A 21685-nucleotide genomic window follows, 5' to 3' on the forward strand; every position below is an offset into this window, starting at 1 on the left:
ATACACTTTATAAATTCACAAACTGCAGCTGATAAGTGTCATTTAAAGAGGTTGACCTCTTTGCCTGTGAGACTTAAAGGAATGCTGTGTCCCCATTATGTTGGAGCGTGGGACTCGGTTGCCTGGTGTAGGGAGGCTAGGATGACCTTCAGGAATGCTATTGTTGTGTACTCTATTCCCTTTCCAAATGCACCCTGCTCTATCAGACTGATAGTCCTTTTTAGCAGAATGTGATATCAACGGGTACCAGGGGCGAGAGAATGGAGAAGGGGTCCATAAAAAGCCCCAAATAAAAGGTTGTTCTCTCTGCTCTGTCTCCCCTGTCCTGTGCTGGAACGGCAGGAATGTGGCAGGCAGACCGACTGAATCTCAGAGCCTTCAGCCCCTAATGAATTTTTCAAAGGCCTTTTTCATTCAAAGCAGGGTGCTGGCTAACAGCATGTTGCCTGGCCAAGCTCCTCAGGGGGACCAGGAGAATAGAGGGTTGGAGGGAAAGGAGAAAGAGGTGCTGGCAAAGAGAGTTGGCACCTAGGCCGGGTGGGGTATTGGATGTCCCTCACAGTGAGAGATAATAGGACACTCAGCATGAAAAGCCACTGTAGGAGCATTCTTGACCCTGCCACGAGGGTCTAACAGAGAATAGAGGGAATGTGAGAGACAAAGAAAGTAAGAAATACAGTGAAGGAGGAGAAGAAGAGAAAAAGGACCGGCGAGGAAAGACAGAGCTACTAAAGAAGGTCATTGTTCGAACTATACCGTGGCCTTTGGGGGAGCCCACTTTTTTCACCGGGGGGTCGTGCGCTTGTGACTTACAATGACTTACAAAGATACATAACCGCTACAAGTGTATGCACTATACAGGATTTACCCTATTATACTTTATCGACAGGAATTGATAGGTCAAACAGCAAACAGCCACCCACAAATAGTCTATAAACAAGCATCAGGCTGTCTTTGAGATTTCACATGAAGACCATTTAAAGTTACTCAGGCTACCGAAGAATACCATAATTCCTCCGTTCAATTAGGCCTAAGCAACGCACCACAAGCTTCCATCCTTAACCGTTTTGCCAGCAGCGTGTTAGCATTTGAACAAAGTGCTGTGTCCACAGTGTTTGCAGACTGTAGTTACAGTATTGCCTGAAGCCTGTTGGAGGAGCAACACTTAGGTTTTAGTTTGTGATCTCCCTGCAGGGGAAACGGCCTATAACATGTTCCGTTTGAGCTTCAACTTTACTCTGCAAACAAAAGTGTATTGGGAGTTGTACCTGGAATTGCCTCCAGCCTGAAATTAAACAACAAGAACTTTGCTATAAAAATATGAAAAAGTGAAGTGAAAAACATGCAGCTGTTACTTGCATCTATTCTGAATAAAACCAAAGGATGCAGCCAATGGCCAAGTGTGACTTTGCTCAAGATGCAAAGGTGTTATACTGTCAGCTATTCCATCAATCAATAGATAATCTCTCTCAAGGGTTAAAGACGACACAAGGGTTAACAAACCGCCATGTATATGGGCTCTTCCAGTCTCTCCACTGCTGACTGTTCCAATATAACGGGAGAGAGGAACAAGAGGGGTTAGGATGGTGACCAGCCTCTGACGAGCTGTTACCACCACCATCTTCAGCCAGAGAGGACATTATTTCTTCAGCTTCTTCTTCAGTTGTCACCCCGGCGGGAGGTGTGCCAACAGGGCTTGCAGCTGGTGAATCGGTCGTGCTATTAACGTCATCACTACAGAATTTCTTCATAAAACCAAAATCAATTAAACTGCCTTGTTTTTTTTCCGTCATGGCTATATGATGCTAACTGCAGAATGGATTTCAAGAACTTAGTGTGCTGATTAATGGCCCAAAATTTCACAAATCACGTTTTCAGGAGAGCCCATGTCTTATTAAGCTAGCTCCCCTGTAGTTCGCACCATGAAGATGGTGTATTCTAACAAAAAAGAAACTTGAAATGTCTGCACCTGTTGAAGGTATTGTTTGTGACTTTGGGAACTATTCTTATTCACTTTCTCACCTGGAGTGGGTGAGAATATCGATGCCACTCTCATGTCTGTATGGTAAACATGAACCTACAGCCAGCTGTGGTCAGCTTAGCTTGGCACAAAGACTGGAACAGGAAAACCACTAGTTTTGCTTATCGTACAAACAGAATTTTTTACCAAAATGTTGAACTATTCCTTTAAATGCTTCCACTTTACTGTTGATGATAACTGACTTTCCCCCACAACTTCAAAAAGAGCAGCTTGAGATATGAATGATTGTAGGGGGTCATGTCAACTCATTGAACCCTACTACCCAACTACGCAAAAGTATATAGGTTATCTGCTTCAAAAAAATCTGTGTTTCTGCTACAATATGCCTTAAACTACATGAAGAATGCAGGTCAGCAGTGGGATGGTTTTAGGAGGGTTTTCTTGACTTAAGTCAGGCCTGTTGGTGCCAGCTGAGAATTGCTTAAACACCACAGCCAATGGGAACCTTGTAGCTGAGCATGTACATCCCTATGGCCATTGTAGTCTTTGAATATTTTCAGCACCAACCAGATTAGCTCCAATAAGTCCTGCACAGGATCGCAAGCCAACAGGGCACAATGTGGGACACATGCTTTGGAATTTAGGATGTTTTAAAGGCAAAATGGACACATTCGCTCTATTTTTGCTGATTTCTCTTGATGCTACCACCCAGGAAATGAAACAATTTGACCCAAATGTGCCTTAAATTGCAACAGCCCATGCTTACCTGTTCAATTTCTGACTTTGGCACAGGGCCAAAGCTAGCCTGGAGTGCACCCACAAAACTAGAACCAAATCTAGAAGCAATATATGGGTCAGATCTGGCTCACACTTGGTCGTACAGTACAAGAACACAGCTGAGTGTGTCATTTTCAGCCACAGGTGGCCCTACTTAAATGACAATCAAGCCGAACCCATATATGATGCTGATGTAAAATGCAAGTTTAAGTCATTGGAAACTGATGTTAGAATAGACATTGATATTACACAAGATCTGCTTTGTGAGCATTTTAGTGTTTCTAGTTTCTCTTGCAGGATTTGGGCAACAACCTTTGTTTAATTAAAGTTAGTCTGTAATTTATGTTTGGGTAGTTAGCGCATGCCTGACCATTCACAAACTGTATACACAAGCCCATTACATCACTACACTCAATCTTCTCCTCAGTGTGCACTAACCTTTTTAGCGGGGAGGAACCTCACTAAAATGTTGTGACTGTGAATGGTTCTAATGCATGCTATACCAAAGTATTTGTGCTTTGTCCACATCTTATTTTCTGTGTATACAAAATATCTCATCCAAACTCAAAAGCTATTATTTTACTTGGGTCAGTGTGGAAAGACATCCTAATTGGTGTTCTCTACCACACACGCAGACAGAGCAGATATCACACTGTTGTCTGTGTATAGTGGCCATTACATCACATGGGGAGGAGGGGCCCTAAACACCCTTTGGGTCACATCACCTCCAGTGATATCAGAGGAAATGCCAGAGAGCTGAGGTAAAGAGCTGCTTCTTACAGTCCTGCAGATTCCTGGGCAGACGACCACTGTGATAGTGGAGGCTCCAGTGTGCTACAGGCAGAAGAAGAAAGGAAAAAACAGTGGCTGATAATGATGGTGAAGACACAGTGTGTATAATGTGTGTGGCCTTGTCGGTAAAGGTGTTTTGATTATACTCAATATGATCTGGACAGGGTATCAAATAGTAGTTCCCTGTTCTCCAGCTTAATTGTGCAAATCTGGCCTCTGATTGGCACAGACATACAGACAAGGTTGTGTTAATACTGTACATTAAAAGTTTGAACTGACTGAGGTTTCCTCACAATAAAAAAAAAAGATGAATTAGTGATTGAGCAACATGACTGGGAACAGCTAAGATCCATAGAAAATAGTCATTTGGATTTTATAGTTGTTCAGAATCTGACTCAACCTTTTTATTTGGCACCCAACATACCTACAAACCTTAGTGGTGCCTTGGTTTGTTATTGCATTGCATGAATGACTTATACTTATCCGTAAGCTGCACACTGTTGATATCAAAGCTTTTAAGAAACCACTAATGGATTTGATGATTCTGTGGAATTCCACAGTCTGTTTTCAGAAAAGTGAATAGATTGGAAGTGCCATTGTGGTTGTGAGCCATTGAGTCATAAGGTAATTTAAAGAAGTAGTCATGCAAACAAACGGCTGTAAAAACTAATACATGTCATTACTGAATAAACACTCAGTTGCTAACTAAGCTAATACTAATGCAGTCTAATACAATAGACCTGTATTATAATCCTTAATGAAGGTTACAATGTTTTTTTTAAAAGAGGTGTAGAGAGGTGTTGAATCAACTGAATGCTTTTTTTGTAGGATGTAGTTTGTGGTACTGTTGAACTGTATTACATTATGCAGATAGGTGTTATTTAGCCTACCCTCATTGATATGTATGGGGAAAAATGGTAGAAACACCTGTCAGTATAACAATACAATTCAATAGCTCCACAAACCCCAAAATGAGCATACAGTCGAAGTTAGGATTTATTGCAAGACTGTTGTATTAGACTGCAGCTAGGTGTGCCTATTAAACTGGCAACCGAGTGTATAATGCCATAATGTATTTATTTTTTATTTTTTACATAAGGAAATGCAGGCCTTAATTGTCTTATCTGGGGCGTGCATGGCCGTCTACCTGGATGACTTCATGGTTCGGCCTTCCACAAAATGAGGAAAAGCAGAAGCATTGTGTTCGCCAAAAAGCACAGTGAGCAGGCTGAGGTCATAGTGAGATAGGGCTTGTGGAAACACTGATGCTCTAACATGACTGGCCTTGGAAACTACTCCCACAGGAGCCCCAAAAACAGGACAGTAAAAGCACACTGGGCGGTCAGACAGGAGAGCAGACCAGCTGAAGTTCAGCCAAAAAGAGACCTGCTCTTTCCTTAGGTATTGAGTGCAGCATAGAGGACATGTAGGTGAAATGTGGTTTGCCCCCTCACTTTCCATCCAGGGAATGCATTTCATAATATATGTTAATGCTCTCCGGGTGGCAGCCATCCTTTTACTTCCTTCCTATGAATATATGAAAGACAAATGACCCAGAACATGAGGACAGGAAGAGGATTTTTTTAGAGTTTGTGTTGGTCCTTCATCATACCTATTTTCCGCAGCCACTGCCTCGTAAAAGTTTGAACGTACATTAATGGCTCATTAAAATGATGTCATCGCAACCTGTTGGAGGGAAAAAGGTTTGGTTTCATTGCGCTCAAACTCAGGAATCTGAGTACTGCTAAACACTGTGCCTTCCAGATATCCAGTGAAAGTCCTCACACTGATTTTCATCATCTTGTTTACAGATGTCTGATTAGAACTGGACCATATCATAATATTCTTGAAGATAGGAAATGCTGATGGTTTGGGCCATTTGGTGGTGTAGCTTACTGTACGTCATCAGAGTTCAGTCTTGTGTTTAATATCAGCAGATGTTTTATGTGTATTTCTTGTTTGTGTCCTTGTGGTTGTTCCAGACGGAGGCAATGAAAGGAGCTCTGAAGGATTTGAATCTGAACATTGTGGAAATGACTGACGAGAACGCCACGCTGGATGGAGGAGATGTGCTTTTTACAGGTAAACTATGTCTCCTCAATCACTGAATTTTCTTGAACACCTTAAACGTCTATATATAATATATAAATGAAACTGTGAAGGTGAGACAGGTTACTGTTGGCGTTTATATATTGTATGGCTTGAGAGGTGGCACTATGTTGTCTGTGTCGGTTTGTACTGGGTGCAAAAGTGGATACATGCACACCTGAAATTTTGTAAAATCAGTCAAAAATTGGTCAACATAATTTAACATAGACCAAAGTGTTGTACAACTTCATTTTAACAGTAAAAGCTACCATGAGTACCATTACACAACAAAAAACACAAAATCAAAGCTTTATAGCTCATTTAACGTATCTAAATCAGGATCTACAGCAAAAGAAAAACAAAAATCTTCATTAAGTATTTAACACATGGATGGATTAAACAACATACTAGTGATGTTGCCTGATTTTCTTAGAGTTTGTAAACTTGTAAACTGTAAAGTGTGTCATGTAAGTGGAACTAGTGAAAGGCCATGGGGCCATTCCATGTTTTCTTAAATGCAGGTTTACATTATCATGGCACATGAACATTGCTTCCCACACTGTCAACAGAAATGAAATATTTCCATTATAAGCTTGGATGCTTTTAGTTTGATTTCCTGCATGGCATGCATTTAAATCAATCAGCACACAGATAAGTAAATTTTTTGTTCTCACGAACAGTTTAAAAAATATATTTTTCAATTTTGCTTCAATGATTGAGGTCAGTAATGACGTGCGTGACGGAAGATTTTTCCACGAAAGACCATAAACAAATGCAGAAATTCTAAGACCATTGTAGAAAATATTGTAAAGCAGCAACATAACTTACATCGTTCTGATTGGCTTGCAGGAGTCTGATGAAATCGCCCAACAGGATGCTTTGTGTTGTGTTTGCCTCCGCCTCATCCATTACTTTTGCATCTCATTAAAATACAAAAGTGTTATTTCTAACTTGATACACTTTACAAATGTCACTCTGGATTCAAAACATGGTAACGGGTCAGGGAGAAGTCTGACAACTGACTAACCACAGATGAACTTGGGTTTTACTGTAATCCATTACCTCCAAGAACTATGCATGTGGTTGTTGATTTTAAGTAACAAATAAGAGGATGTAACTGTAAACAGAAAAGATTTGAGAGCAGCGAGATAGCAGAGTTTGAGTAGTCTCAGCTCACACTCAGTTTACTAAGTGAACAGAGGGTTGTGTGTCTGTAATTTTGTGTCTGTGTTTCGGGATCCTGCACACAAACATTCCTCTGCACAACCTCTATGACCTGGTGCCTCAGCACACTAAGCAGAACTTCCCTCAAAAAATGTTCTCTAGCAAAAACACTGCGTACCATACTGTATGATCAAATCGAAGCAGCAGGACTCCACGCTCTCACCATGGGACTTTTATTCCTCTGGCATCAGTTAATAAAATTTGGTGAGGGCAGAGAATTGTGGACACAGTTGTGTGGTGAGTTAAAATGTGGGTCAGTGTCATCTACACTGCGCAGGCCACAGGGAAAAAGAGTATCGTACACTTAATTTGGTTTCTAGACGCTGGCTCTATGCGCTCGTTCCTTCTAGCTGAAATCGGTTTCACATGGCAGAGCTAGAAACATTTCCTGTTGGCAAGACCCCGGCTAACGACTCATTGTAAAGCCTCAGCAGCTAGGTTAGGAGCCCATCCCGGCGCTCAGTGTGCTGCTGCAGCCTCGCCAGGCATCCAGGGCTCTGTCTGCTTATGCCCCACCATTCTGACCACATTTGGCCTTTCTCACAGGCATGCATAAACATTGCACTGTGGTGACTGCAGTGTTCACCTACAGTAGATCCACAGACTCACTGTATTGCTGGTGTTCAAGATTTTTAGACTTTATGACTGTAAATTTAACAGATTTTAGACTGTTTAGATGTTGTATGTTTGTTCATACTGCAAATATTATGCTAATTGTTACTATAAGTCCTATATGCAGGTGTCCATATATAGTTTTTTTTAAACTATTAGCCTTTGATAGTTTTTAGTTACTATCTATTGTGTATGTATCTGTTGATCTGTGGCGAGCTGTGTTTCGGATTGAATTATATTGAATTGAGTTTAATTGAATTGATATTCGCTTACACAACTTCAGTGGCGTCTCGTTCTTTCTTCAGGTCGAGAGTTCTTTGTGGGCCTTTCCAAACGGACCAATCAGAGAGGAGCAGAGATTCTAGCAGATGCTTTTAAGGTGAGTTTAAATGGTGCACATTAACGTAAAGTTACCTTGCTCGAAACTGACTAAAGTTTGTGTGTAAGCGACCCGTTACATAATATACATGCACAAATATGCACATACAATGTACTTTAATCTGAATTAATTGATGGGTATAGCCACGTTGGGGCAGCCCAAATAAATCTAAATATATATATTATAATATTGACATATTATCACCTTATAAAGTTGACATGGCAACCAGAGCTTTTAGCTTTGCACAAAACATCTGCTTGCTGCAGCTGGAAACAACACTGTTAAGACCGATGTTAGTTCCAGGCCGCAAAACAAGGAGCTGAAAATCTGTTAATCATTATGAAAATATGTTTTGAATCCGTTGTTATTGGCACTTTACTTTATGAGTGAGTGAATATCTTAAAGGAACACCAAAGATTCTTTTGTACCTTTTAAAATAATGTTTCCAAAATCGTTTCAGTGGTTCATCAACTCGTAACAGGGTGAACGGCACTTTTGCATTTGCTTTGCGGCCCTCTATTGGCTAAAACCGCGCTATGCAAGTTTGCCAGATCGGGTAGTGGCACTGTAGTTCAATGAGAACGGTAATGGACAATTCTGCTTCCAACCTGTAGAGGGACGGAAGAGGAAAAGTGCTTTGGTGCTTTAACAGAAATATCTTTTTTTTAATATACATCCACCACCCTGCCTTCTGAAGTCTTATAAATGCACAAGCCTGCTGTGAGCAATCGGACATCGCAAACAAGAAAGAAAGATATAAACATGTTATCAATTTTGGCTTCAGGCCAGGAAGATAACAGCATCATCACTCCATTCATCTTGCTTTTTTCATCCTGTTCTCTCTAATTCCATTTCTCCCTCCATCCATCTCTGCTTCCCTCCACCCCATGCTTTCTGTCCATTATATAGACAGAAAGCATAAATGAATGTAGAGTTACCTTGCTCGAAACTGACTGAAGTGAGTGTCTAAGCGACCCATTACATAATATACATGCATAGTACATACAATGTACTTTAACCTGAATTAATTGATGGGTATAGCCACTTTGTGTTATAATAATGACATATACTTTACAAAGTTGACATGGCAAACATGCTAGCCAACAATTGCATATTTGCACATCCAGCAGAAACATAATATCATAAGCATTTATTTGGAGTCTTGTTTCGGGCCAACTGCCGGATGTAAGTCCAATATTCAAACTGATTTTAGCTCTATTTTGGTTTCCACCCAATCCTGAGGGAAATATCTGACTCTCAGTCTGCCGTTTGTTGCTAGACAGACAGCGTACAGTGGTTTTTTAGAGCTTTTTTTGCATAAAACATTGTAACAACATAACAACACTGTTAAGACCAATGTTAGTTGTAGAAAACTGTGAAACCAAAAACAATGAGCTGAAAAACTATTAATCATTATGAAAATATGTATTGAATCCGTTGTCATTGGCACTTTACAGTATGAGTGAGTGAATATCTTAACAGATCTATCTTTTTGTTAATATACAACCACCATCCTGCCTTCTGAAGTCTATTAATGCACAAGCCTGCTGAAGGCAATCGGACATTGCAAACAAGAAAGAAAGATATAAACATGTTATTAATCATAAAAGCTTCAGGCCAGGAAGATAACGGCATCATCAATTCATTCATCTTGCTTTTTTCATCCTGTTCTACCTCCTGTTCTCTCTAATTCCATTTCTCCCTCCATCAATCTCTTCCTTCCTCCACCCCATGCTTTCTGTCCATTATATCTATCCTCCATCCATCCACTGTCTAGGTGGACTATATGCTATACAGTACATATAAACATGAACTGTTGCTGGTAGATGTAGAATCCCTTCGACGCATCTTATTGGCTGTATTTATAAACAAATTGATGACAAGAAAATACAACCTGACATTTTTGTAAGCTAGTTGGCAGAGAGCTGTTTCTCTGATGATTGCAAAGGTCACAAACTGGACACATTCGAAACAATATCTATTTATATATACAGTAACTCTGTACATTTAGCAAGGAACAACAATCTTGGAAGTTAAAGTATCAATGGTGGACCTATTGACATAAAAGTAACAGTAACCAAAAGGATAAATACTTGTGCAGAGTATAATTTTAAAAAGTATTTCTACTTTAAGTATCACCACTGAAGCGGAGATTATTGATGGATGCAGCTGTAAAGAGTCTCAATTAGTCATTAAGGCCCGCCCAGATCCAGGCCTCAGCTTTTGAATCAGCTATTGAAGGTGCAGTAGGTAAGACTTCTAAAACTAACTTTCTGTCATATTTGCTGAAACTGACCCTATGTTCCAGTAGAACTACATGAAGCAGGTCATTAAAAAAAATCTGGCTCTTCTGGCACCACCTACAGCCTGTAGTGCGATTTGAAAAAAAAACACAGCTCCCTGTTCAGATGCACCAATCAGGGCCAGGGGGGAGTGTCTAACTGCGTGTCAATCACTGTTCATGCACACGCATTCATTCTCCCTTCTGAGGGGAGGGGCTTAGGAGACAGTTTTGGGCTTTACCGGAAAGGGGGAGGGACTCAGAAGTTGTCGATGTTAAACCATTTTGGCTAAGTCCTGGATTTTCACAATCCTACCTACAGCACCTTTAATGCAAACATCTGCCACCCCTGTTTACAGTGATGAAGCAAGCAGTTGTTGACCCTGATATAAAAGGTGATTTGGGAGGGCAAACACCATCCATCCATCTTCATCCGCTTATCCGGGGTCGGGTCGCGGGGGTAGCAGTTCCAGCAGGGGACCCCAAACTTTCCTTTCCCGGGCCACATTAACCAGCTCCGACTGGGGGATCCCGAGGCGTTCCCAGGCCAGGTTAGAGATATAATCCCTCCACCTAGTCCTGGGTCTCCCCCGAGGCCTCCTCCCAGCTGGACGTGCCTGGAACACCTCCCTAGGGAGGCGCCCAGGGGGCATCCTTACCAGATGCCCGAACCACCTCAACTGGCTCCTTTCGACGCAAAGGAGCAGCGGCTCTACTCCGAGCTCCTCACAGATAACTGAGCTTCTCACCCTATCTCTAAGGGAGACGCCAGCTACCCTCCTGAGGAAACCCATTTCGGCCGCTTGTACCCAGGATCTTGTTCTTTCGGTCATGACCCAGCCTTCATGACCATAGGTGAGGGTAGGAACAAAAAACTGACCGGTAGATTGAGAGCTTTGCCTTCTGGCTCAGCTCTCTTTTCGTCTAACGGTGCGATAAATTGAATGTAATACCGCACCTGCTGTGCCGATTCTCCGACCAATCTCCCGCTCCATTGTCCCCTCACTCGCGAACAAGACCCCAAGGTACTTGAACTCCTTCACTTGGGGTAAGGACTCATTCCCTACCTGGAGAAGGCACTCCATCGGTTTCCTGCTGAGAACCATGGCCTCCGATTTAGAGGTGCTGATCCTCATCCCAGCCGCTTCACACTCGGCTGCGAACCGATCCAGTGAGTGCTGAAGGTCACAGGCCGATGATGCCATCAGGACCACATCATCTGCAAAAAGCAGCGATGAGATCCCCAGCCCACCGAACTGCAACCCCTCTCCACCCCGACTACGCGTCGATATCCTGTCCATAAATACTACAAACAGGATTGGTGACAAGCGCAGCCCTGGCGGAGGCCAACTCTCACCTGAAACGAGTCCGACTTACTGCCGAGAACCCGGACACAGCTCTCGCTTTGGTCGTACAGAGATTGGATGGCCCTGAGAAGGGACCCCCTCACCCCGTACTCCCGCAGCACCTCCCACAGTATCTCCCGGGGCACCCGGTCATACGCCTTCTCCAGATCCACAAAACACATGTAGACTGGTTGGGCATACTCCCAGGCTCCCTCCAGGATCCTTGCGAGTAAAGATCTGGTCCGTTGTTCCACGACCAGGACGGAATCCGCATTGTTCCTCTTCAACCTGAGATTCGACTCATCGACCGAACCCTCCTTTCCAGCACCTTGGAGTAGACTTTACCGGGAGGCTGAGAAGTGTGATACCCCTGTAATTGGCACACACCCTCTGGTCCCCCTTTTTAAAAAGGGGAACCACCACTCCGGTCTGCCACTCCTTAGGCACCGTCCCAGACTTCCACACAATGTTGAAGAGGCGTGTCAACCAAGACAACCCCTCCACACCCAGAGCTTTAAGCATTTCTGGACGGATCTCATCAATTCCTGGGGCTTTGCCACTGTGGAGTTGTTTAACTACCTCAGCAACCTCCACCAGGGAAATTGATGCCAATCCCCCCTCATCCTCCAGCTCTGCCTCTACCATAGAGGGCGTATTAGTCGGATTTAGGAGTTCCTCAAAGTGCTCCTTCCACCGCCCTATTACCTCCTCAGTTGAGGTCAACAGCGTCCCATCCTTACTGTACACAGCTTGGATGGTTCTCCCGCTCCCCCCTCCTGAGGTGGCGAACGGTTTTCAGAAGTACCTTGGTGCCGACCGAAAGTCCTTCTCCATGTCTTCTCCGAACTTCTCCCACACACGCTGCTTTGCCTCTTTCACGGCAGAGGCTGCAGCCCTTCGGGCCCTTCGGTACCTTGCAACTGCCTCCGGAGTCGTCTGGGATAACATATCCCGGAAAGACTCCTTCTTCAGTCGGGACGGCTTCCCTGACCACCGGTGTCCACCACGGTGTTCGCGGGTTACCGCCCCTTGAGGCACCTAAGACCCTAAGACCACAGCTCCTCACCGCAGCTTCAGCAATGGAAACTTTGAACATTGTCCACTCGGGTTCAATGCCCCCCAGCCTCCACAGGGATGCACGAAAAGCTCCGCCGGAGGTGTGAGTTGAAAGTCTGTCGGACAGGGGCCTCCTCCAGACGTTCCCAATTTACCCGCACTACCCGTTTGGGCTTACCAGGTCTGTCCAGAGTCTTCCCCACCCCCTGACCCAACTCACCACCAGATGGTGATCGGTTGACAGCTCCGCCCCTCTCTTCACCCGAGTGTCCAAAACATATGGCCTCAGATCAGATGAAAGCGATTATAAAATCGATCATTGACCTTTGGCCTAGGGTGCTCTGGTACCAAGTACACTTATGAGCATCCCTATGTTCGAACATGGTGTTCGATTATAGACAATCCATGACTAGCACAGAAGTCCAACAACAAACAACCACTCTGGTTTAGATCAGGGAGGCCATTCCTCCCAATCACGCCTCTCCATGTGTCTCCATCATTACCCACATGCGCGTTGAAGTCCCCCCAGCAGAACTATGGAGTCCCCGACTGGAGCCCCATGCAGGACTCCACTCAAGGTCTCAAGAAGGCCGAATACTCTGAACTCTTGTTTGGTACATATGCACAAACAACAGTCAGAGTTTTTCCCCCACAACCCGCAGGCGTAGGGGAAGCGACCCTCTCGTCCACCGGGTTAAACTCCAACGTAGCGGCGCTCAGCCCGGGGCTTGTGAGTATCCCCACACCCGCCCGGCGCCTCACACCCTGGGCAACTCCGGAGAAGAAAAGAGTCCAACCCCTATCCAGGAGTATGGTTCCAGAACCAAGACTGTGCGTAGAGGTAAGCCCCACCAGATCTAACCGGTAGCGCTCCACCTCCCGCACAAGTTCCGGCTCCTTCCCCCACAGAGAGGTGACATTCCACGTCCCCAGAGCCAGCCTCTGCTGCCCGGGTCTGGTCCGTCGAGGCCCCTGACCTTCACTGCCACCCATGTGGCAGCGCACCCAACTCCAGCGGTTCCTCCCACAGGTGGTGGGCCCATGGGATGGAGGGATGTCCTCCACGTAGCTTTTTCGGGCTGTGCCCGACCGGGCTCCGTGGCAAACCCGACCACCAGACGCTCGCTGACGAGCCCTCCATCTGGGCTTGGCTCCAGACGGGGGCCCCGGGCTTCCTCCGGGCAGGGTCACTTCATCCTTTCCTCGATTTTTCATAGGATTTTTGAACCATTCTTTGTCTGGCCCCTCACCTGAGACCACTTTGCCTTGGGAGACCCTACCAGGAGCACAAAGCTCCAGACAACACAGCCCTCAGGTTCATAGGGACACACAAACCTCTCCACCACGATAAGGTGATGGTTCCCGGAGAAAACACTTGCCTCATTAACTATTGTATCATCATCAATCAATACTTCCATGTCAAAGTTCAGTCTTTCATGCTTTACATTGTAAGTAAATGAATGAACTGTTGGCTATTTTATTGTTGATTTGATCACTGGAGGCAAAGTCTTGAGAGTAAGTCTTTTCTCCGTTTAAATTGGAATGTTACATCATCATTCATTTACTCATCTTCAGTAGGATAGATGATATTCTATGTTTTTCTTTTTGTCAACATATCCCATGAAAAGACCAAAATCAACGACTAATTGACCCACCAACTATTTAAGTACTGCCTGTGTTGCCAGAGCCGGATTAAGCGTATTACTAGTTGTATAACTGTTGTTCAAAAACTATTTAAACAAATCAGTGACCCACAGTGTTAACCTGGGGGTCCTTCATTGTTGAACTTGTACACTGTCCTGCTAACATAAAATGAAATTAGTGCATTACTTGAGTAACGTTTGATTAAAAACTACCATGTCAATTATTTTAGGAAATTTACAATTTTTTAAGATGAAAGTATATACATTTGGCCCATTTAAGGATTTCAGAGAGTATTGAGAGACGCCTTGTTCGTTTTGGTCTTTTCATTGTATTTGTTGACGGTAAGCAAAATATTGATCGCCAGCTTTATCCTTTAAGTAAAAGGCAACGGTCTGTGTGTCTTTTCAAGCCTTGCTGATGTCAATGATTTTGTATTTCATCATATTTTCCTTTTCAGCTACTTGCTGACTAATTCCCATGCGCTGTGGCATGACCTTGATAGCCACATTTGAGCTCAACAATCACCACTCACACATGGCACACACATCAAAAGGAAATACTCAACAAAATATCCCAAAACATCAGTGAAACAACAGATTCAGGCTATCGCTGGAAGGATTTAGGCATGCAGCCTGCAAACAAGGTCACTGTGTGGGTCACAAACACAGACTGATTCTATCTGTCCTGTTTACTGTTATTGTAATGTGAAGACGTTTCATACTGCAGACTTTATGTGTATCGCTTTTGGATTTGCTCTAAGAGACTGTAACAAAAGAGAAAAGCCGGCTGGCTCACAAGTTCAGAGGTGGGTCATGATGTCAAGAGTTCAACACATTACGGTAACCTGAATGGACTTATTGGTGTGCTTCCTTCTTCCCATCTGTATTTGATTTGAATTCCTTATTATGGATTTCTCAGTGTTTTCTCTTATCTTTGATAAGACAGGACTTAATGATGCATCTCTGGCAAATGACACTAGGAAAAATCACTTGAGCGTCCATTATTGTTCTTTCCGTTTTTTATCAGATTGATTCCTCCTATCACTGTTGTTTTTTCCTTTCATTATCACATTAAGAATCACTTGGTTGCCAGGTTTGTTTAGCACTCAACAACTACGTACAGATGTCAGAGCTCTTTTCTTTATGGTCCTTTCAGAGGTCAGAGCAGATGGAGCTGTTGATTGAATGGGTTTGTTCAGGAAGAAGTGATATAGAGGCCAAGCCACTTCTTTTTGTCTGCAGCTAGAGGTGTTGACCCCTAACTGGTACCAAAATGACACAGATATGAACTTCTGGGGTGGTGAATAGGGTCTTTTCACAACATAGCAGTAAGTCAGCCTGTTGGTGCAGATGAAAAGCCACTCTGTCTCTCCCTTAATTCCCATGAGGATTTATCTTGACAAGGAGAAAGGTCTGACTCGTATTTCTAATTTTGCACTGCAAGAAAACTTCCTGTTCATGGATAAGGTTTGAAGGAAGTTCAGATTGCAAAATTCCCAGTTGCCCTTTTGTATTTTCTAAACAAGTGCCAAGGAAAGAGGTCAGGAAAACATCAAGGATGGAGTAATTTCAGTTTTTCGCATGATGAAATGCCAAGTGCTATTTGGTCATTCAGTCACAATAACAATTTCAGTGAATCATAGTGCTTTAATTGAGCTAATGATGCAGTACCTGAAAAGTGTTAACATATACTTGAATGGAAAATGTCACAAAAGAGTCAAACTATGGAGAATGTTCACAATACTTCATGGTGTTTTATGAAGCTAAGAGCTATAAAAACCAATTCAAAACACATTGTGTGATTAAGAAAACACACTGATGTCAGTTCTTAGGCACAAACCTAAATTGATATGCTCATATAAATGCATTCACGTAGATTTAGGAAGGAAAGGTCTTGGCAAATAAGCTTTAAGTCTCATATCCTGTCATAATTCAAATTAGAGGTCAATATCACTTCAAGGTTTACAAATCTCTGTAGGACCCAACTCTGGCATTTGTGATTCTTGAAAGGCTTACAGTAAATCTGTCACAATCTGTATCATGTATCAAATGCTCATCAATCAACTTAAAAGTGGGGCAATTCTTGCAGTCCAGTAAATCAGTGAATCAAAATCAAAGCAAAGTCAGTGGTAAAATGGTGTTATTTCAGCAGCGTATGCTATGCTATAATTCTTCAAATATGAACCCAAGGCTTTAATTCTTAAAACATGGAGGCTTTCAACTGGCATTTTAATGAAGGGGTCGGCCCAAAATCAGCTGTTTGAAGGCTTAAATAAATTAAAAAAAACTTGTAGAAATGATCCTAGGCTGCACTAATATCGAACATATAAATCAATATGGATGTAATTGCAGGCTCAATGCTGCTTTTATCTGAAAAGTTTACAGATGTAAAGACCCTGAAAACACATTGTCTTAATGGGCCTCATTCTATGAGCGATGGGATCCTACATGAACTCTACATTTTCTGCCATGGTTTAAAAGGCTTTGGTCATTTCATATGATGTATTTCTATGTGATTTTGTCCTTGCTTTTCTCACTGATTGGAAGTGGGCAGCGCAACTAAATGTGATGAGCTAGTGCTGTTTGCCGATGTTGATAGGCTACTGTTCATTAAATGTGATCTCACACAGTCCTAAAGAAGCATACTAGCTAATATTTTATATACTGTATATTGTTGATAGGTAATACCTTAATAATATAACTTTGATTGTTGCTTGTTTAGTCGTGAATATTTAATATTATAGAGATACTTAAGATGGGAAACAAAGTTGTAAAAGCCTTTAATTATATTTTAAAGACACCTATGGCATTTTTATATGCCGTGTTGTTTTGTAACATGTGGTATGCAACATCCTGCAGCCAGAAAAAGACTCTCCAATCAGGCTCCTACAAGTTGCTCGATAATAACCCCATGAGCCCTGGGCTCAGTAACATCATCTCCCAGACACTCCTGCTGTTTCTGCCCCTGAGCTGCTCACTACTTCATTTTAAAAGCCACGTTAGACCCAGTTTAACGATCCTGCACACACCACCACAGTGCTCTTAGAATCTTTTATGATAAAAAAAACAAAACAACATATATTACATAATTTTACTTACACTGACTGGAGCTGCAGCGCTTTGTTGTGGTTTTAAAGGATTATGAAGCATTGTTACTGACAAAGGAAGACTTTCACTAAGTTGTCACACCTGTACAATCCAATCCTTTCTTTTTATAAAGATTATCTTATTTGGATTAATTACGTATACGTTTGTTTTCAAATATTTTGTATTTGTAGATATATGTGGGGCAATAGTACCACAGTTTATGTATAGGGTTATTACATTGCTATACAGTATAAAAGGTTTGTCTCTTTTTGTAACCTCAGTTGAAAACCTCCTATGTAGAAGTATGATTGTGAGGAAACAGCTTGTCAGCAAACGTAGAGGCGGGCTCTTAATGTATGACACCACAAACCAAAAACACAAAGTGATTCCTGCTCAACAGTTTGACCCTAGAGAGAGCTGCCATTAATTGAAATCATTTTTTATTACCTGGTTCTGTCCTATCCATAATATTCAGTTTTCACTTCACCTAATTGGATTGTGTTTTGCAGGACTACGCTGTGTCGACCGTGCCTGTGCTGGAAGGGCTGCACCTGAAAAGCTTCTGCAGTATGGGAGGACCCGGCCTTATTGTAATCGGCTCCAGTGAACCAGCACAGAAAGCCCTCAAAGTATGGAATTTGTGTATGTATGTGTTGTACAGTGCAGTAAAAGCAAAGCATCATCCCATCGCTATGCTTCCCCCAGCTGTAGTCATGGAAACCACTGAATCAATGTAGTGCCATTGTTTATATAACTGTGACGCACATTGACGCAGCTGATTTTTGATTTTTTTGGGGTGACTCTTGGCTCGATGCTTTTGGTATTAGGAGGCCAGCTCTTTTTTTCCCCCCTTTCTGCAAAGTATTCAGCAAGAACAACACTACAAGACAGGACATCACACGTGTTGATTCAGAGCAGACTCTCTTACTTACAACTTGATTGCTGCTTCCCACTGCAAGCACAATGAGACCACCTGTCACCTTAATCCTTTCCTCATTAATTCATATTCTCAGCTAAGCTAAGGGGATTGCCCCTGGTGCTTACACTCCAGCTTCAATTACAAAGGTATTGTCCTTCCATTAAACAGCTTGAGCTCATTAGCCCATAAAAGGCTTCTGAATCGATCGAGCTCCATCGCAACAATAGCCCTTAAAAAATAAACCCAGGGGATGCTGAACACGCTCAACATGAACAAGAGGCAGTTTACACCCTGAAAGAGAAAGATTGGTCGTTGGTCGTTTTCACAAAGACGTAATACATCTTAGCCCATCCCTCTGATGGAATTATCCCTAAAATTCCCACACATTAAAACACAAGACTATACGCAAAATTTTCTCACAGCACACATGACTGAAATACAGGGAGATATGTAATGTCAAATTAACACAGCATAGACACATATGCTCTATGTTTAATTACATACGTATGAAGACTTACACACAAACACACCCTTGGCCTTGATAGGTCCTCCCTGGCAGGACTTTTCATTTGCCTCCTAGTGTGATATCTCCCCCTACTGGCCCAACCTTACATAAGGTTAAGTCAAGTAAGAGCCTATTAGGTGGCAATTACAACCAGACCATCTGACAGCACATCTTAATAAAGCAAAATACTTGAGATCAGCACAAGGTCAGACTTGTTGGTTTTGTATGCATGTTTGCATAGCTTAGGTGTACAAAAGAAGTCAAGAATGTATGCATAAACACATGCGCTAATTGATTTTATATTCCAGTGTTGACTTATTAAGATTCCTGCCTGTTTGATCACCCCAGTAATTAGCTACTGGAGCGAGGACACTTAATGACAGACTGCTTGCTTTCTTATTACGGCTTACGTCACCCTCTCTTGCGGCAATTAGCTCCTGTTTTAAAGGGCTTTTAACGACCCTGGATTTGTAATTAGGTAATGTTCTCATTGTGGGGGGAGTGAGATCTCATGAATGCTGTTTTAATGAATTCAAAGTGCTTGTTTTGGATGTGGATGCAGCTCTTATGGCAATGAGGCTCCTTGTCTGCGTACCCTTGGACAAAGACACTTTGTACAAATTAAAGTTGGAGCCGGAGTTTGTCTTTAGGGAGCTAGAATTTTGCTAGTATAAAATAATCAGACAAGAGAGGAGACCCTGACCTGTTGGCAGTGTGGATTTAGAATAGAAGGTCTGTAGCCGATACATACTCTTTGTATATCTCACTGACATGTGACGCTGTTAGTTTTCACTCTTTTGCAGTTGTTCCGTTGGCTCTGTCTTTATCCGGATGTGTGCTCAGAATGTGTATATGAAGGCCAGGTGTAGTCTCCTGTCTGTGTTTAGCTCTCCCATGGATGAGAATACATGCTGACCGGATGGATTTCGTCATCCATCTGCCGCTGTCACTGCCAAGCTTTACTTATGAAGTCATCGTTCCGAAATACCGCCTCTTGTCAGAGGCTGCAGCACCCACTCCCTGTTCTCTCACACACTTATTCCCTCCCTATAGGGGACTCGCAGAGCAGGCTCTAGCTCACCAGTCATCCCTTTACTCAGCCTTGTTTGATTCATGAGGTCATTACTCCCTACTGGTCAGGGTTTAAACTTTACCTCAAGGATGATTACACGCTTGGATTTTTATAGATAATGAGGTGACAACATGGTGAAGGTTGTAATCAGGATGAGTTGTGTGTGATGACCAAATCCTGATCACAAACGTATACACAAGCAAGTTACCAAAATATGAACATATTCTAAATTTTTTGATGAACTTTGAAATTTGATAAACAAATTGATGGGTTATCTACAGTCTATTGTTATCTAGTATGTTCAATAGATCATTTAGAATTAGGTCTCTGAATTGTCGCCTTGTCTTTTCCTGAGACAATAATCGAACAAGACTAAAAGAGTCTACAGCCACGCTAATGGCTGTACTGAGGCATAGTGGTGCTTTGAGCTAAATGCTAACAGCAGCATGCTAACATGCTCACAACGCTAACAAGGTGAAGTATAGCAGGTATAATGTTTATTCACCATCTTCTTTCAGCATGTTAGTGTTCTAGCATTAGCTCCAAACACTAAGTACAGCTTTGGCTGGTGGGAATATCATTAGTTTAGCAGGTATTTAGTCATAAACCAAAGTATTAGAATAGAATAAAAGTTAAGATTCATCCTGGAAAGGGGGGGGGGGGTGCATTAATGTCTGTACAAAACTTCATGGCAATCTATAGTCTAATAGTTGTGGAGATCAGTCTGGCCTAAATGGTGGACAACTGACCAACAGACATTGTCATCCCTGGAGTCACACTGCTAGCGTGGCTAAGAAAAAGGGATGAGCTTTGCAGCATGTATCATCAGGAATATGAACACTGTGTTTCCTTGCCAATGATGTTATTGAGCCTATGGGTCAGCTACAGAGTCAAAAGGCAGCAGCTGATACCATATCATATGTTACAGTGCAGGATCTCGAATTTGCTGCCTTGTTCGTTTATAATATAACAAAATGTCATCTTCCATCAGATACCTTAGGGTGCAGGAATTAACACACCATTTAGACCAATAGTATTTCCAGAGTAAACTATGTGTCAAGGAGCAACAAAAAACATTTATTGTACATCAACAGGAACCAATTTCAGTTTAATTTCCCCTTCCTAGTTCCAAGTAGTCATGTCATGTACATGCTGCTGTTGTTCATCAGTGAAAATATGTATCGTAAAACTTTTAAAGGCTCCCTGGGAAGGATTACTACAATGAGCATTATAAATATTCATATCAGGGGCCAAAATACAGATTATGCCGATGGCCACTGTGGACAGCATCAGGTCCAGTAAATTGTCAGTGTTTTTGGTAACTCGTCGAGATTGCCCAGGAGGGGAGTTTACTACCTTCCAGTAAATATTTAGTTTCAGCAGCTCTGACTGAGCACATTCTGCTGCCCAGTTACCACTCTGTGTATTAACTGGACCTCGGCCACCGTCCAGAAGTAAGTTGCTGCTGATTTGCTGTAATTTGATGCCTGGCCAGGATGACAGTGTACAAGCCTTGGTTTTTCCATTTTATCTTTTGCTCTTAAACATTTGCACAAATCTGAGGCATATTACAGATGTCAGGCAGATGAACTATATAAGCAAAATCGTCTGGAAGTACAAGCTAAGAATTGCTATAAAAAACATACAGTAACCAAGATAACCTGACCTTGATTTTTTTTATTTATTATGCCCTGAGATTTCAATAAATGAAGTCCTCTTCAGTATTCAAAATAGATAGTAATAGTAATTTGGCCTCATTGACCAGTTGCACCCACTGACATGGAACAGAGAACCAACTGTTCTTTTAGTCAGGTGAATTTACTGAGGATTTAATTGCATTTCATGGATCACAACTTTACACGAAGCTTGATGAAATCCTGCTGTAGGACATTTTCCTAACACCCATTGTTTACATTGAGAAAA

At 42.5% G+C, this 21685-nt stretch overlaps 1 protein-coding gene across 2 annotated transcripts in view; it reads left to right on the top strand.

The window, feature by feature from the left end:
• Positions 1-21685, top strand: part of ddah1 (dimethylarginine dimethylaminohydrolase 1) — an 88226-nt gene that overhangs the window by 56154 nt on the left and 10387 nt on the right. For both annotated transcript variants that reach the window (XM_078258480.1, XM_078258479.1), the window contains exons 2-4: positions 5533-5632; positions 7780-7853; positions 17776-17895. In XM_078258480.1, coding sequence (XP_078114606.1) covers positions 5542-5632; positions 7780-7853; positions 17776-17895 — 285 coding nt within the window. In that variant the 5' untranslated portion in view covers positions 5533-5541. The remainder of the gene's footprint in view (positions 1-5532; positions 5633-7779; positions 7854-17775; positions 17896-21685) is intronic.

Source organism: Sander vitreus, chromosome 9, assembly GCF_031162955.1.
Source record: "Sander vitreus isolate 19-12246 chromosome 9, sanVit1, whole genome shotgun sequence".
Lineage (NCBI taxonomy): Eukaryota > Metazoa > Chordata > Actinopteri > Perciformes > Percidae > Sander > Sander vitreus.